Source organism: Cyprinus carpio, chromosome A6 (assembly GCF_018340385.1).
Source record: "Cyprinus carpio isolate SPL01 chromosome A6, ASM1834038v1, whole genome shotgun sequence".
Lineage (NCBI taxonomy): Eukaryota > Metazoa > Chordata > Actinopteri > Cypriniformes > Cyprinidae > Cyprinus > Cyprinus carpio.
In genome coordinates this window covers 27074803-27091414 of record NC_056577.1, presented here as the reverse complement: position 1 = coordinate 27091414, position 16612 = coordinate 27074803, and the positions used below count along the sequence as shown (strand labels likewise).

The 16612-nt window shown below is 35.7% G+C and overlaps 2 protein-coding genes across 5 annotated transcripts in view; one reads left to right on the top strand and one right to left on the bottom strand.

Annotated features, from left to right (window-relative positions):
• The first annotated feature begins 151 nt into the window (after positions 1-151).
• On the top strand, positions 152-11769 carry LOC109089950 (probable RNA-binding protein 19). The gene is made up of 24 exons (XM_042758774.1): positions 152-309; positions 717-899; positions 1047-1175; positions 1311-1343; positions 1428-1671; positions 1761-2029; positions 2104-2163; positions 3182-3260; positions 3348-3419; positions 3553-3759; positions 3855-3985; positions 4054-4178; positions 4261-4357; positions 4441-4551; positions 5603-5803; positions 5961-6033; positions 7049-7206; positions 7316-7376; positions 7511-7590; positions 7701-7756; positions 9101-9220; positions 9407-9509; positions 9650-9770; positions 10857-11769. Exons 1-24 carry the CDS (start codon positions 274-276, stop codon positions 10937-10939), a joined length of 2832 nt encoding a protein of 943 aa, XP_042614708.1. The 5' UTR covers positions 152-273; the 3' UTR covers positions 10940-11769.
• Positions 11770-12290: 521 nt separating this feature from the next.
• The window catches only part of LOC109059045 (contactin-4-like), a 166866-nt gene continuing 162544 nt past the window's right edge, over positions 12291-16612 (bottom strand). For all 4 annotated transcript variants that reach the window (XM_042758770.1, XM_042758769.1, XM_042758768.1 and 1 more), the window contains exons 20-23: positions 16145-16331; positions 15901-16013; positions 15233-15401; positions 12291-14160 (exon numbers count right to left, since the gene is read on the bottom strand). In XM_042758770.1, the coding sequence (XP_042614704.1) occupies positions 14069-14160; positions 15233-15401; positions 15901-16013; positions 16145-16331 (561 nt within the window). In that variant the 3' untranslated portion in view covers positions 12291-14068. The remainder of the gene's footprint in view (positions 14161-15232; positions 15402-15900; positions 16014-16144; positions 16332-16612) is intronic.

Genomic DNA, 16612 nt, shown 5'->3' with positions numbered 1-16612 from the left:
AGATGATGGCTAATTATAAAAATATAAAAATATATAGTGTGTTGATTTTAAAAACATAGTTTTGAGTATTTTTATAGGCAAAGTTTTATTTTAGTGCCTTCCGATCATTCCACTTATGTCCAGAAGAGGGAGCCACTATAAGTCCCTTTGGTGACGCGATTGACGTCAAACTAGGGTAAAGATGGCGACTTACTGAAGCGCTCCATGCTTTATTGTTGATTAAACAGTATATTGTTATTTTAACGGAAAATCTCACAGCGAAATCGAAAAAAAATGTCGAGGTTAATAGTCAAGAATCTCCCAAATGGGGTGAGTACTTGTAATGATATTAGAATATGATTTAGGTCCGCTGTCAAAGATGCATGCGTCAACAAAGATTTGATTAACTTGTAAGCACGTTTATTCCATAAAAAAGTACAGCTGTGTTTTGGTTTGAAGTGGTGTCGCCACGCTTTTTGGAGCACCGTTATTGGACTGTTTAATTGGAGTATCATTATGTTATTATTTGAAAGCATCGGTGTAACATGGTACCACCACTGTACTTTCTTATATGGATCATTAATGTAACTAAAAGAGTTTATTTAATTCTTATAAGGGATGTTAAGTCAGGCAGTGACTAAAATGCATAGTGATCTTGAACTGTATGTGTTCTCATTTAAACGAAATATATGTGATTTATAATGTTTAAAGTCATTTTATTTACTTTGTTCCCTCAGATGAAGGAAGACCGTTTCCGTAAAATGTTTGCGGATTTTGGGACGCTTACAGATTGTACGTTGAAATTCACCAAAGATGGTAAATTTCGCAAATTTGGATTCGTAGGCTTCAAGACAGAAGAGGATGCAGAGAAAGCTCTGAAACATTTCAACAAGAGCTTTGTGGACACATCTAGAGTTACTGTAAGTGACAGGATAAATATGTATATATATATATATATATAGAGAGAGAGAGAGAGAGAGAGAGAGAGATAGAGTTTAATATAGTAAACAATTCCTTTGAACAATTGTCTTCTAATTCTCATCTTATCCATTATCTGTCTGAATAAGGTGGAATTCTGCACAGATTTTGGAGACCCAAACAAAGCCCGACCTTGGAGCAAACACACACGCCAACCATCATCAAACAAAGTTACAGAAGAACAAAAATCACGTGAACAAGGAGAAAAAGATGAAAAGGTTGTGCAGCTCTACTGTCACTTTTTCTATGTCTGCACTGATCCACTCACTTTTGTTTGCAAACTGTTTTATTGGAAGGCCTGATTGATTTTTCATAAGTCAAACTGAATCCATGCTTTCACTCCATTTCCACAGAAGCAGAAGAAGCCTTTGAATGTTCTTGGAGATGTAAGTATGCTGCTCTTTGCATGACATAAATCATACTCGGATAAATATGCAAAGATTTAATAAACTGTAACTTGTAATCCTCAGCTTGAAAAAGACCAGAGCTTCCAGGAGTTCCTCGCTGTGCACCAGAAACGCACACAGGTGCCCACTTGGGCCAATGACACTACAGAAGCGACTCCTGTTGAAGCTGATAAGAAGAAGAAGAAGGAGGAGGAGAAGAAGCCGAAAGCAGCTGTTAGTGATGATTACCTGAACTTTGACTCTGACGAATCAGAGGAATTTAGTGATGCTGAGGAAGATGAAGATGCTGATGAAGAGGACCAACAAGGTAAGAAGTAGAACTTTGTGTTTTCTTCTAGACAGTCCTGATTACATAAGTGTGACATCTCATTCTCTCCAAATGGGTTTTCTCACCAGATACTGATAAGAAAGCATTGAAGAAAGATCTGTCTGATATGGATTATCTGCGCTCCAAAATTGTGGAGAAATCAGACTTGGTGGATGAGAAAGAGATTGAAGAGGATGAGGATGAGGATGAAGAAAAAGAAGGTGACAGTGCTGCCGATAAGAATGAGGAGGAGAAAGAGGAGGAGGAAGTGTCCCCAGGCCAAAACACAGACAGCGCTTATGAGAGTGGTGATAAGACAAGCAGCCAGAAAAGCACAAAACCAGCAGCTCAGAACATGGTCAGTGTGATAAAACACAAGGTTTATTAGGAATAGTTTGACTATTAGAGGCTCATTTCTTTATGCTATTATAGATTGAGCCGAGCACAGAGTTCACAGTCAAGCTACGAGGTGCTCCATTCAACGTCACAGAGGTGAGATATCGGTTATTGATCGATTTCATTGTTTTACGTCAGCCTTTGTTAATATTACAGTGACATGCACAAGAAACTATTTCAGACACACACATAAACTCCCAGTATAACACCCAAATAATCATTCTAATCCATTAATTCTAACTCTGATTTTGATGGTTTATTAAGGACTGTTACTAGGTCCCTCCTCTATTTTTTTTGCAGTTTAGGTTTAATTTAAGTTTATTTTACAGTGTTCATGTTTACATTTACATATGTAATTACAGCGTAATTATATAAATAACTACAGGTACATGCTATGTTATTTATTTGGAGCCTATAATTACACACAGTTATTGTTATTAGTATAGTAATTAATTACAGTAACATGGCATGTGTGAAACACGAACGCAGTAACATAAACTTGTACCATTTTTGTTATATAGGAAAGATATTATATTCCTAATAATATGCACTACTATTCAAAAGTTTATGATTGGTATGATTTTTGACATGCTTTTCAAATAAGTCTCTTATGCTCACCAAGGATGCATTTATTTGATCAAAAATACAGAAAACAAACAAACTTTTGGGAAATATTGTTGCATTTTAAATTAGCTGTTTGATATTTGAATTTATTTTAAAATGTAATTTATTCCTCTGATGGAGAAGCTGACCTTTCAGCAGCCATTAGAAAGAAAATAGAACATAGCATTTGCTGATATAGAAATATTTTGTAATATTATAAATCTTTAATGTCACTTTAATGCATCCTTGCTGATTGAAGGTATTGTTATCATTATTTACCTTAAAGAACCCACATTTTTGAATGTAAAATATGAATTAATTCAAAATTGGAACATTTATTTATCTAGTATTCATATGGACTCATTCAATATCAATACATAAACAAAAATAAACAGATCAAAATCAAAACAAATACATATACTTTTTCACAGATCTTTTCAGACAGTGACGACAGTCATTATTTATTTGCATAAATTATTTTCTGTCTGACTGATTTATCACTTCATTGCAGCAACAAGTGAAAGAATTTATGGTGCCTTTGAAACCTGTTGCCATTCGATTTGGTAAAAACAGTGATGGACGCAAATCGGGTAAGAGCATCTATTGTTCACCGTCTGTAGCTGATTTAAAGATGTCGCTCTGGTGCCATTTGATTGATGGTGAACTTCCTGTGATAGGTTATGTGTATGTGGACCTGCGCTCAGAGGCAGAGGTCGAGAGGGCCCTGCGCTTTAACAAAGACTACATGGGTAAGCAATTGTTCAGTCTCTTTGACAAGAACACAACTGTGTCGAATAGGTCCTGTGTGTTTTGATTTGTGATCATAACCAGTTTGAAAACAAGTACTCTCAATGCATGTGCATTATCTGTGTAAACCCACAGGGGGGCGCTATATTGAAGTGTTCAGAGTCAACAACTTTAAAAATGATCGAAGGTCTGCAAAGAGAAGCGAGAAGGAAAGAAATTTTGTGCACGAGCTGAGGGACGATGAGGAAGAGGAAGACGTGGCAGAATCAGGAAGACTTTTTGTCAGGAACCTGCCCTACACGTGCACCGAAGAGGAACTGAAGGAAGTCTTCATCAAATATGGTGAGTCACATGACATACCTAAACAATGTGGGAAATGGCACAATTTCTCAAAAGATGTTTAAAAACCACTTTTTGTGTGTGTGTGTCTCTATCAGGTCCTCTTTCTGAGGTGCTTTTTCCCATAGACAGTCTGACTAAGAAGCCCAAGGGCTTTGCTTTTGTGACATACATGATTCCAGAGAACGCAGTCTCCGCCTTGGCTCAACTGGATGGCCACGTTTTCCAGGTACTGAAACAATCCTTTTGTGTCTGTGTGGTTTTATTTGCTTTCTTAGAACTGTCTGGATCCTGTAGGGCCGAGTTCTGCATGTCTTGGCTTCAAGGCTGAAGAAGGAAAAGCCAGATCAAGGGCCCAATGCTCCAGGCAGCTCCTCGTATAAGAGGCAGAAAGATGCCAAAGACAAAGCCGCCAGTGGCAGGTCAGCATTTGATGAACCACCTGAAGTGGAAAACCTTTACTGGAAAAGTTCCAGGGGTATTCACAATTTTGTTCTTACGTAGCTCTCATAACTGGAACACACTGTTTTTGGGCACGAGTGCAGTAGCCGATGCCATCGCTGAGAAATACAACACGACCAAGAGCCAAGTGTTAGATCACGTGAGTATTCGGGGCCTAAAAATGGTCTCTCTTGTTCTGGGTAGGATCAACGTAGGTGACACTGGATTTGTGTATGTTTTCAGGAGTCTGATGGCAGTCTAGCAGTGAGGATGGCCCTCGGAGAGACACAGATCGTACAAGAGACCAGACAGTTTCTCCTGGACAATGGAGTGTCTCTGGACTCATTCAGTCAGGTATAGTGTGTGTGCTTTACTCACATAGTTAAAGTCAAAGGTTTTTTTTTTTTTTTTTTTTTGAGAAATTAAATGCAACTATTCAGCAATGACAATTAAAGCATTTTACCATGTTACAAAATATTTCTGTTTTAAACAAATGCTGTGCTAGTATTAAGCTGCAAAACTGTTTTTTTTTTTTTAACCAATTGGTAATGCTAAGAAATGTTTCTTGGGCCAAAATCAGGATATCAAAATGATTTCTGAAGGATCATGTCACACTGAAGACTGGAGTAATGATGCTGAAAATTCAGCTTTGCATCACATTTTATAATCTATTAAAATAGAAAATAGTTATTTTAAATTGTAATAATTTTATAGTCATAATAATAAATTATTAGTAATTTAGTAATAATACTTTTTGTAATAATTGATTGAATAAATGCAGCTATTGTGAGAATAAGAGACTTTTTTATTTTAGCATTCAACTTGAAAAAATGAAGAGATTTCTATCATACTGACATATCAGTTTGTTTGTTTAAACTATAAAGCCATCTTTTTTCTATAATGGTTATTTTTATTTAAAATGGGGCATGCACCAATATTAAAATTCTGATGAAATAGATAATTTATTTTCAGATTTTATCAAATATTAATGTTCTATACTATGTGTAAAATAAATGAAAAATCTAACTAAAATCAATCATTTTAAATGCTTAAAGAAAATGTAGGTAATCTAAATGCAAAAATATGAAAATATCCAATATCGACTGAGATCAATTCATTAAAAAAAAATATTATTGCCTGATTACTGATTTGTTACAGATATATTGTGCACTATTTGAAACACTGACGTTGTTATTACTAAGCCATCTATTTAAATGAGAATGTGCGAATAATTCATAATTAGGCCTGCATGGAGTCTGCAGAGCATTCCAGTCATCTGAATTTCAGTTCTGCATCAGAAAAATGTTGCACAGAAAAATGTACGCGTACTGTGTACAAATCTGTGGTATCTGTTTGTATCTGCATGAACCGTGTTTATGTGTGTCTGTGATTTGCATCTGTTTAGGCAGCAGGCCAGCGCAGTAACTCTGTGATCCTGGTAAAGAACTTGCCCTCAGGAGTGCAGGTCGCAGAGCTGGAGGCTCTGTTCTCACCTCATGGGTCTCTAGGAAGAGTTCTGCTGCCCCCATCTGGCCTCACTGCTATAGTGGAGTTCCTGGAGCCCACCGAAGCAAAGCGGGCCCTCATGAAACTTGCATACACCAAGGTCAGTGGGGACATGTTTGTGATGGCCATGTGAGCTACTGTTCTCAATTCATTCAAAAAGTACAAAGATGTACTGAAATATAAAAAGGAATTTGTGCCTGTGGTTTGTATAATAAAACTTGAGACATGGTATGATATTATACTGTCTGTCTCTTCAGTTCCAGCATGTTCCGTTGTATCTGGAGTGGGCACCTGTAGCGGTCTTTACAACTCCCACAGCACCTAAACCAGGTAATGCTTTAATCCTGCCATATCAGCCTGCTGGAGCTTGAACCAGCAGTTCATCTTTTCTATGAAGGGTGTATGTATGTAAAGACTCAAATGTTCATAACAGAGCCATTTATTAAAATGACAACATGAGAAATCAGAATGATCCCTGCATGGAGTCTGTAGAGAATTCCAATCATTTAAATTCGAAATCTGCTTCAGAATTCCATGGAAAGCTCTGTTCTTTTTAGGAGTAATCAAACACAAGCCCTGCCTATGGCATGTAAATATTTTGGCTATTGTGATAATACTTCTAGCTACAAAGTATTATGCTATTAATTTAAAAATTGTTTTATATTTTAAATGTATTTTAGAAATGTATTCATTAGTTTTATAAGTTATATTTTTCAAGAAAATTGAAATTCTGTAATTTATTAATTGTTAAATTTAAAACATTAGTTAATGCATTAGATATAAACTAATAATAAATTAGTTTTAATTGTTCATCTTGGTTAATTAACATTATTTAATGTTTACGTTATATATGTATCTTATATGTTAAGTATATGATAATTAAATTTGTCAGCATTTTTAACATTTAAAGTTGTACAATTTTTCTTAAGTTAATTACAGACAATTTTATATTTAAATTCAGAACTTTGTGGCCAGTAAGATAAAAAAAATACTAATATTATTATAATTATAAAAAAAAATGATGTAATTGTTCCTGCAATGGCAAAGCTGCATTTTCGGCTGCCATTCCTTTAGTCTTCAGTGTCATATGATCCTTCAGAAATTATCACATTAATATGTTGTTTTGGTGCTCAAGAAACATTTCTTATTATGAATGTTATTATCAGTTGTACTGATAAATATTTTTGGCAACAACGATCGTTTTATTTTCAGGATTTTTCGATGAATTGAAAGTTCAGAAACATTTATTTGGTATAGAAATCTTTTGTAAAATTAAAATTGCCTTTACTGTCACTTGATACATTACTGTCATGTTTCTCATTCATGTCCATCCTTCTCCTCACAGAGGTAAAAAAAAAAGATACATCTGCTGAGAACAATGACTCGGCCAAAAAGGAAGAAGTTGAGGAAGAGGAGGAGGAAGAGGAAGAGCAAATATTGCCCGGATCAACTCTCTTCATTAAAAACCTCAACTTCAACACATCAGAGGAAGCATTATGGGAGGTGAGCGCAGAGGCCACAGCGACATATGTTGTGTGATCAGATATGTTAATAACCGGTGTAAACACGGCCTATGTCTCACCATATGGCTTTCATTGTGTTCTTTTATCAGACGTTTTCTAAATGCGGTGTGGTGAAAAGCTGCACAATATCAAAGAAGAGAGATAAAGCAGGTTTGTTTTCAGTCATGCATATTTACCATATTGATTTCATCTGTGTATTTGTTAGTGGCTTTCATTTCTCACATCTTGTTTCCTCGCTGTGTGAATCTCACCTTGATCTCTTTGTCTCCCTGTCACTCTCTCAGGTAAATTGTTATCAATGGGTTATGGCTTTGTGCAGTACAAAACTCCAGAGGCAGCACAGAAAGCCATGAGACAGCTGCAGGTAAATGACCATCTGCTGCCGTTCCATTGTTGTATTTATGTACTCTTATTATGCACAAATATTCATGTGATGAAATAGATTCAGGCAAATTTTTTTCATTTTTCTTGCAGCACTGTAAAGTTGATGAACACCAGCTTGAGCTGAAAATATCAGAAAGAGAAGTCAAGTAAGTCGAGGCCTCTTTTGGGTCTTAAAAGTGCTGTGTAATACAGGATTTCACAAACCCCAAGCTCTCCTAGGGGTCACCAAGTCTTCTAGCTTTTAAGGGAACTGGTTAGAAATTTAGTTCATTCAGTGAAGAATTCATCAGTTTTTGAATGATTCAGAATCAGCTCATAAGAGTCATTTGTCCAAGAATCAGACTATACTAGTCATGCATATGAAGATTTTTCAGTTGGAAGACATGTTTTCTGGCTTATAGTTTGCAGTACATTGTCATTTTATCTCATTATATTTAATTTGGACTTCAGATTTACATGTTTAAGCAGCAGATGCAGGTGTAACCGATGCAGTGCAGAAAATGCTGGTGCTGAAGCTGAACATTATTATAGCAAAATACTACAGGCGAAAAAGTTTTCATTCACTGATCTCTCAGTGGTTTTGGGGTAACTTTCCTATAGTATAGTAATTTTCTGAAAATTATTTTGTTTCAGCATTATAATGAACTTACACTTAACACACAAGAACCAAACTCTGCACATAGTTTCTTACCTTTGTTACATAAATGTAGGGATGCACGATATATTGGCCACCATATCGATATCGGCCGATAAATGTTAATTTTAATGTTAACGTTATCGAACCGATAAGAACATTTTGCCAATATATTAAAGCCAATAAATAATGCATTATTTCCTGCAGAGACACTTCGTATTAATGTGTTAATTGGTTAGTGTTTAATGGCTTTGAATGGTAAGACTTAAATTATATAAAAATTTGGATTTAGATTTTTCGGCCAACGTATCGGTTATCGGCTTTCATATATAAAGAATTATTGGTATTGGCCAAAATTGTCATATCGGTGCATCCCTAAATAAATGTATAAAAGGAAATGTTTATATACTTTTCTTTAAACACTGAACTTTTTCATGGAATAGGTTTAACATTGCTGAAATGTGATATATTTGTTTTCAGGATGCATGCAAAAGTAATGCATAATTAGGGCCGGCCTGATTTGCACATTAATGTGTTTTTGGGGGCAACTTCTAATACAAAAGATATTGTAATGAAAGTGATGAGAAACTTCATATATAATTTGCATATACCCCTATACACCTAATTTTATTATATAAATGGTTCTTTAAAAATTTCCAGTGTGCTTTTGCTGAAATTGTGCAATTTGATGTTGAACCGGGGTAGTAATGCTAAAAAAAAAAAAAAAAAAACTTTATTTATTTTTACATTATTTTGTCATTGCTTTTAAATGCTTTTTTAGATTTGGTTTCTTAGTCTGTTTGAATAAAAGGGCACACGCATAAGTAACAGCTGTTTCTCCCTGTTGTTTTTGCAGGTCAGGTGTGGGAAAACCTAAGAGGGGAAAGCAAACTGCCAGGAAGCAGACGACCTCTAAGATCCTGGTGCGAAACATCCCCTTCCAGGCCACAGTCAAAGAACTGCGAGAACTCTTCTGGTCAGCCTTGTTTCACATTTAATGGCCATTTGTGTTGTCTTCATTGTGTTTCATAGAACATTTTCACCTTAGTGAAGTATTTTTCACTAGCAAGAATGACTATGCTAGTACCCCTGTAATAGTCTGTCATGTGAGTTTTGAAGTGCAGGTGTAGTATGTAATGTTGGATTCATGTCTTTTTATCAGCACGTTTGGAGAGCTGAAGACGGTCCGCCTGCCAAAGAAAGGGATCAGTGGAGCCCACCGTGGTTTTGGCTTTATTGACTTCCTTACTAAACAAGATGCCAAGGTGGGTGCATCTGTCTCTGTATCTTTCTGTCTCTTTTCACAGTCAGGTAGTCTCTTGTGAAACAACTAATCAACATTGATCTTGTCCACTGTGTGCAGTAAATCTAACACAAGCTTTGATTTCATGCTTGTTTCTTACAGAAAGCGTTCACAGCGCTGTGTCACAGTACCCATCTTTACGGCAGGAGGCTGGTGTTGGAGTGGGCGGATGCAGAGGAGACTGTGGATGACCTGAGACGGAAAACTGCACAACATTTTCATGGTAAAACCTCTTCTTTATACACACAGTCACAGTTATTTTGCGTAGACCGTTGCAAGCAGTTTTGATGCGTAACTTCTTAAAATTAGCCACACTTACCTTATTTTAAGTACAGTAGCCTGACAATAGCTCAGATCTTTTCAAAAATTGTGAAATATAATGGCTGTATTCTCTTTTAATATATTTTAAAATGTAATTAATTTTTTTTGATGGCAAAGCAAATTCTTCAGCAGCCATAACTTCAGTCTTCAGTGTCACATGATCCTTAGGAAATAATTTTAATATGCTATTTTGGTGCTTAAGTTTTCTCAATAACAAACTATTTTTGGTAGCATTGTAACATGTTACAGTTTGGAGTTTTTGTCACTTTAATGCCTTTTTTTTTTCTTTTTTTTGGGGGGGTGAAATAAATATCAAATTCTCAGTTTAATCTGTTTTCAACTTATGTTAATAAATAAAAGAAATTACTGAAAAGTGCTGAAAATAACTTCTATGTGTGATTAAATATTCTATCTAACCCTTATTATCTGTAATTATATTGAGAATATTTATATAATTACTTATCTTTAAATATTAACAAATATTATTTGTGGCTTTGTTCTTTAACTTAATTTATTGTATAATTTAGTGCCTGTTTAATTTAATTCTGTTGCTTCCAGATTTTTTTTTTTTTTTAATGAAAAATCAAATATATAGTTGACCAAATTATTATCATAGTCATTTGTTACAGCCTTTTTTTTTTATTTGTGAGTTAAACCAATGCCTGATTCTATTTATAGTCTATTCATAGTTTTAGTGCCAGACAGTTTGCATTTTTATTTACTTTTTATTTAATATATAATTTGAAAGATTTTGTCGCTTAAATAGTCTAAAATTGTAAATTTTAGTAAAATTTAAAACCTCAATTAAAACTAACTTTTTCTATACTTTTTTACAAATTGCAGTTTGACTGTTGATTAGAAACTGCAGATTTCCAAAGCACAAGCTACTCCTAATTTGAAGTAGTTTCCCCAACACAGGTTGCAATTCTAGTCATTTGCCTTCTATAATTTAATGAAAACAAATATGTCCCCTTATCATCTCTCTCAGATGCTCCCAAGAAGCGGAGGAAGGCAGAGGTGTTAGAGGGAATCTTGGAGCAGATGGAGGTTGGGGAGGAAGACAAGGAGTGAATAGCAGCCGTCAGTCACCTCCAGCATCTATAAGAGAGTAAATCATCCAGTGGAACTCCATTTATCTCTATTATGACTCCGTCTTAAACAGCTGCTTCACGGTCTCTTCAGGAATTCTTCCTTTCGGCCTCAGATGCTCCCAATTAGCTTTTTATTACATGCTCATACATCATCTCTGTTATTGCTGTCAATGTATTAAACACAGCATCTCCCCGAAGACCAACTCTGGCTGAAGGTGAACTGGATGAAAAAGATGCCCAAAGGCCACGATTGCTTTAGCTGTTTTAATCGTCACAAAGGGCCGAGACGTTTCATACTCCGCTGTGACACGGATGACAATGAATAGTGACTGACCAAAATATCAGTAGCGGAAAATAAAACTGGAAATGTTATATTTTGTGACTAAGAAAATCTTTTTTTTTTTTTTTTGCATTGTATAATGTCCTTTCCACTGTGTGTCTCCTCAATCTGAACACCAGTCAGCGTTGCATTCAAGAAATGACAAATGCTTTCATATTTTTGGGATCATACTGTATTTATTGATGTGACAATAAATATTTTTGTCTGGAAGTGTTCCTATCTTAGGGTTGTAATTACACTAGAAACCTCACTTTGTAAAATGTGCTGTTTGTACAGTCGAGGTCAAAACAGTCTTGGTCTACAGTCTACACAGATGATGCCTTACACACCATGTAGTGGACATTCTAGTGTACTTGCATGATATCATGTGTCCTCAAATCAACCTGTAATGTTATCTGTTGTGAAATATGGAATTTGTTTGGTCATTTGTTTCCGTTTTATTAAAGGGCTTGTTCATCCAAAATTGAAAATTCTGTCTTTGTTTATCTTATTCTAAATCCATTTGAATAAAGGCTGGGATACACTTGCCAACTTTGTAAATAGTTACAGTGGAAAAACAGGAAATTTATATCTCCCTATTGTGACCTTATAACTCAAAACAATGCTGCAACTGACTTTAAAATGATTATTAAAACTTTTTTTTTTTCTCACGTTGAGGCGATATCATGCTTCCAAAATTCTCAGATCAGAGATGATCATGATTTAGTGTATGTTGTTTGTACATATAGAAAGATTTTAGTTTGACCAAAATAAAACGTCCACCCTCACACCGTTCCAATCCTGGATAACTTCTTTCTTGGAAAAGCAAAACAGAGTCATTAAAATATCTTAATGTTCCACAGAAGAAAGAATGACACTCAGGTTTGAAACAGCATGAGGGTGAGTGAATGATGACAATATATTTGGGTAAACCAAAATAAGTTATACTCAAAAAGGTTACTCAAATAAATTTCTCATAGAAAGCTTCAAAAGATTTTGAACAACGCACAAGTAATATGGATACCTTTTAATGAGCTTTACCTGTCCTTTATGAAGCTATACAATAGTCATATAGGTTTGGAATGATATGAGCAAATGACAAAATTACTGGTTGAACTGTTATTAGGCACCTTATAATCACATTTTCCCGTCACAGATAATGCACCCAATCAAAACATTTGTGTGACCATTTTTATAAATGTCATTTATTTAGTTTTCCAGTATAAACAGTGAACCTTGGGGGAAAAAGTTATACGGTTCAATAAATGGAGTTCCGATAAAGCCAAAGAAGTTTAGTGGAAAGCACTGCTTAGAGAAAGAGCGTTCTGGCTAGGACTGACACACCGATACACAAATCTTCAGAAACGGATGATTGTATTTGTATCCTTTCGTCAAAAGTTCATCGGTTAGTACCTAATGAATCAAGAATGGAATGAATACATCCACATGCAGAGCCACACTAAGCTAAGAAACGTCTATTCTGTTTGTTAGATAAAAACCGAGATGAGTTTTGTAGGAAACTTCGATGAATATAAATTATCTGGAATATACAAAAAAGCATTTACATATACATTTGTTTTCACTCAGTCTCAGAGCTCCACATGTCCCTTTAAGCGGTACGTCTATTTGCACCTCAAGAAATGGCAAGCTACTTTCATCGCACCAATCCCACAAGGCATTTCAAAAAAATGCAGAGCTCGTAGCCCCTACATTAGCAGAGGTCACACACGCGCACACACACACACACACACACACTGTATTGCCTTGAAACAATGAGGAACAGCATACGGCTGTTATAATATGGAACACGGAAGCAATAAACTCGCACCAACTACCCAAACCCCAGCATCCTGCTTGACTAACCACTCACAGCCCTGACGTCCAGCACTTATCTAAGAAGGTAACGCTAAGAAATATGTATTAAGGCTTTTCTGAGGACCTGAGGATTTCAAAAACACACAATGAGGCACACAAAAGGCAAAGAAGAGCTCTAGATGTGACACACAAACAGATAAGCGTAAGATGATGGAAAAAAAAAGAGACGGCCAAGATCAACGCCTGGTGTCCGTTTGTTGCTGACCAGTAAGGAGAGAGGTGACAAAGACGCCAACGTGCGGCCTTCAGGAGACGTCCGACTTGGCCTTGTAGCAGCATTCTCTCGCGTTTCTGGTCAGGATGCTATTTTTTTGTTGTTTGCTTTCTTCCAGACATGATTTCAGTGCAAGTATTCCCGTTTCGTAAACAGTAAGATGTCCTTGGAGATTCTTAGATTGTAAGTACATGTGACCCTCAGAGGACCATCGCCTCATGTTATGATGATTAGTTGGTTTTCAGCCAAATATGTCTTGCTCTAAATGATTATGTTTCAGACACCTGCATTCTCTTACAAAACATTGTACATGACATGCATCTAAAGCGGTTCCTACACACCTGGCGTACTGTAATAGGAACAGACAGACTGACTGGATCAAACAAAAAAGTAAAAAGCTAAGATATGTCATACATACAAAAGAAGCATGTGACATTTTTTTTTTTTTTTTGGTAATTTTTTTTTTTAAGCTGCTTTGGTAACATCAAATTCAATCCCATCAGCCGTCAATCTTTTTTGAATTGGCTAACGAACCACACACCCTTTTTTAAAAAATCGTTTTCACTTTATCCCAGTATTATCGTTCACGTAGGTCCTCTGGTTTGTATGAATGGGTTTTCATCGATCTGAGTCACTTTTCTCAGTCTCCTCTCAAAGGGAAGAACATTTCGTCTGAAGTCAGCGGCCCGCGCTGTGTTCTGTCATAAAGATGTGCGAGCTGTGAGGGAGAGAGCTATTGTACTGAGAGCAGAGAGAGTGGACACACTGGAAGCTGAGCCGATGGCGTTGGGACCTGAAAGAGAATGAATCAGCAATTAATGACTGAAGACAAAACGGTGGAGTACTAAAACAAACGAGCATGATTTAAAATCATAGTCATGACCTCATGAGTTGTTGAAGCTTAAACGGTGAAGAGATTCAGAGGAACAATTTGTAGCTCAGATTATATTATATTATATTATATTATATTATATTATATTATATTATATTATATTATATTATATTATATTATACAGGATGCTGTTATAGGGTCACATTAAAGGGTCGAAAGTTTTAGGTCACTAACATTTGTTATTCAGCAAGGACATATAAAATTTTTAAGTAAATAAAATTAAAAATAATGTTCTTTTGAGCTTTCTATTCATCAAATGAAAAAAAGTGCATCACAGTGTCCACAAATGTATTAAGCTGCACAACTGTTTTCAACTGATGATAATAATAAATGTTTCTTAAGCATCAAATCAGCATATTAGAATGATTTCTGAAGGATAATGTGACACTGAAGACTGGAGTAATGATGCTGAAAATTCAGCTTTGCCATCACAGGAATAAATATCAGCTTAAAATATATTTTAAAATAAATGAAACACTTTTAATTGTGTTAAAATATTGCAATATTATTATTTTTTTTTTTTTTTGCATTTTTAATGCAGCCTTGGTGGGCATACGATATTTCTTTCAAAAAAATCTAAAAATCTTAATGATTTTAAGATGTTTTGAACATTAGTGCATTTCATATTCAAGTCTCTCATATTCATATATTTCTGCTCACATAGTAAAATCATTTAATGCATATTTCATGTCCAGTTGTCCATTTATTAATTTATTTTATGAGTATTCATGTAATCAGCAGGATAATGTACAGTCAGCCAGTCGTTAGCGCAAAATAAAAGGCTGATTCAAGTCTAATCGCCCTGATGAATTTAATTTTGTAATAATGACCTGCTAATTGTAAATCCTAAAAATTCTATTTGTATATTTATAATGCATTCTATTTTTTAAAAATGGTAGGCTTCAACCTTTTTTTCTCTTAAAAAAAATCAAAACTGAATTGAAAGTGAGTCAATTAGCAGAGGATGATCTACCTGATATTTTGGGAATGGTGATCTGTCGGCTGCTGCTGCCTTCCCCTCCTTCTCCAAAAGGCCTGATCTGGATGATGTACTCCTCATCTGTGGGTAGCGACAGCTCCACTGAGGTGGTGTTGGTCTCCATAATGCTGGGCCTGCTGAATTGGTTCCGCTTATACAGTATCTACAAAACAATAACAATTTCTTTTCAAAGAATTATCTCCATTTACATTGTCCCGTATCAGAATGATATGGGATTTTCAATGGCTGATGCATGAAGACAGCATAAGTGTCTTATTGGCAATCAGTTTGAATCACTCGGTTTAAAATATTTTAGCTCCAACTATAAGCAAAAAAGGTTATTTTACACAAATATTTAGAGTGAATATTTGGCATGAAAGATATTGAAAAGAAACAATTGATCACATGGAGCTTTTACACCAGAATTTTCCGCAATTAAATTCCACTAAAACAATATAAACAAACCAATGGATGCTTTGTGACATGTCTGGAGTCATACACATATCAAAAGCATTCGGTGGTGCGAAAGCACTGAAAGCTGTTTAATCACTGAGCAGTAAGGTGCTGTGTCACATTGTGAATGTATTTAAGGCTAAAGAGCATTGTTAGGTAGCCTAAACAGCAGACAAAGCTTTTCAGTTCAGCAAGAAGATGTGGCTTACCTTGTATCCCATGACCTCAGATTCATTTTCCAGAGGTTTCACCTGTTCCCAGTTCAGAATGATTTTGGAGTTTGATGTATTCCACATGACTTTTGAGGGCGGCTGGCTGGGAGCTGGATGAAGACAAAGAAACTTTAAAATAGTAATATAATACTATAAGTGCTGCTACCCTTAAACATAAATGCTCATGCATTCTGTAACATCCTCTTCAATCAATCGTTTTAAAAAGAAAAAAGTTACTTACGAGGCTTTTTGGTGGTAACGTTGACCGCTGGACTTGGTGGTCCTGTTCCTGCTGTGTTGTAGGCTCTCACCGTTATATAATAGGTGGTACATCCTTTTAAGCCCTGAATAATGGCCATCGTCCGGTTTCCTACTGTCCTTAGCAAACTAGCCTTGTCTTCTTTCTCATTCTTCTCCCAGTATCTCAACTACAGAGAAAGACAAAACAGAACCGCTCAACATTAAACTTTAATAAACTTGGTGCAAAATCATTTAAAACTAGTGGGACATAGAATTCACTTATAATTTTCTTTGTGGCATATCTGAATTCCAGGCCATCTGCTTTTAGGTGCTTTGGTTACTCAGCCACTGAAGTGTGGCGGTATTGAAATGAACATGTCAAAGGCAAATCATCGTGAGCAATGGTTCCCAACAGTCAGGTTTTTTCCTTTTGTCTCTCAAGCTGAAGAGTCACAGATTGATGATGATA

Excerpts from the sequence above, each read along its gene's own strand:
- LOC109089950 (XM_042758774.1), top strand. The coding sequence starts at position 274 with ATGTCGAGGTTAATAGTCAAGAATCTCCCAAATGGG. Across the intron at positions 900-1,046 it reads TGGACACATCTAGAGTTACT|GTGGAATTCTGCACAGATTT; the intron begins GTAAGTGACAGG and ends TGTCTGAATAAG. Across the intron at positions 5,804-5,960 it reads TGAAACTTGCATACACCAAG|TTCCAGCATGTTCCGTTGTA; the intron begins GTCAGTGGGGAC and ends CTGTCTCTTCAG.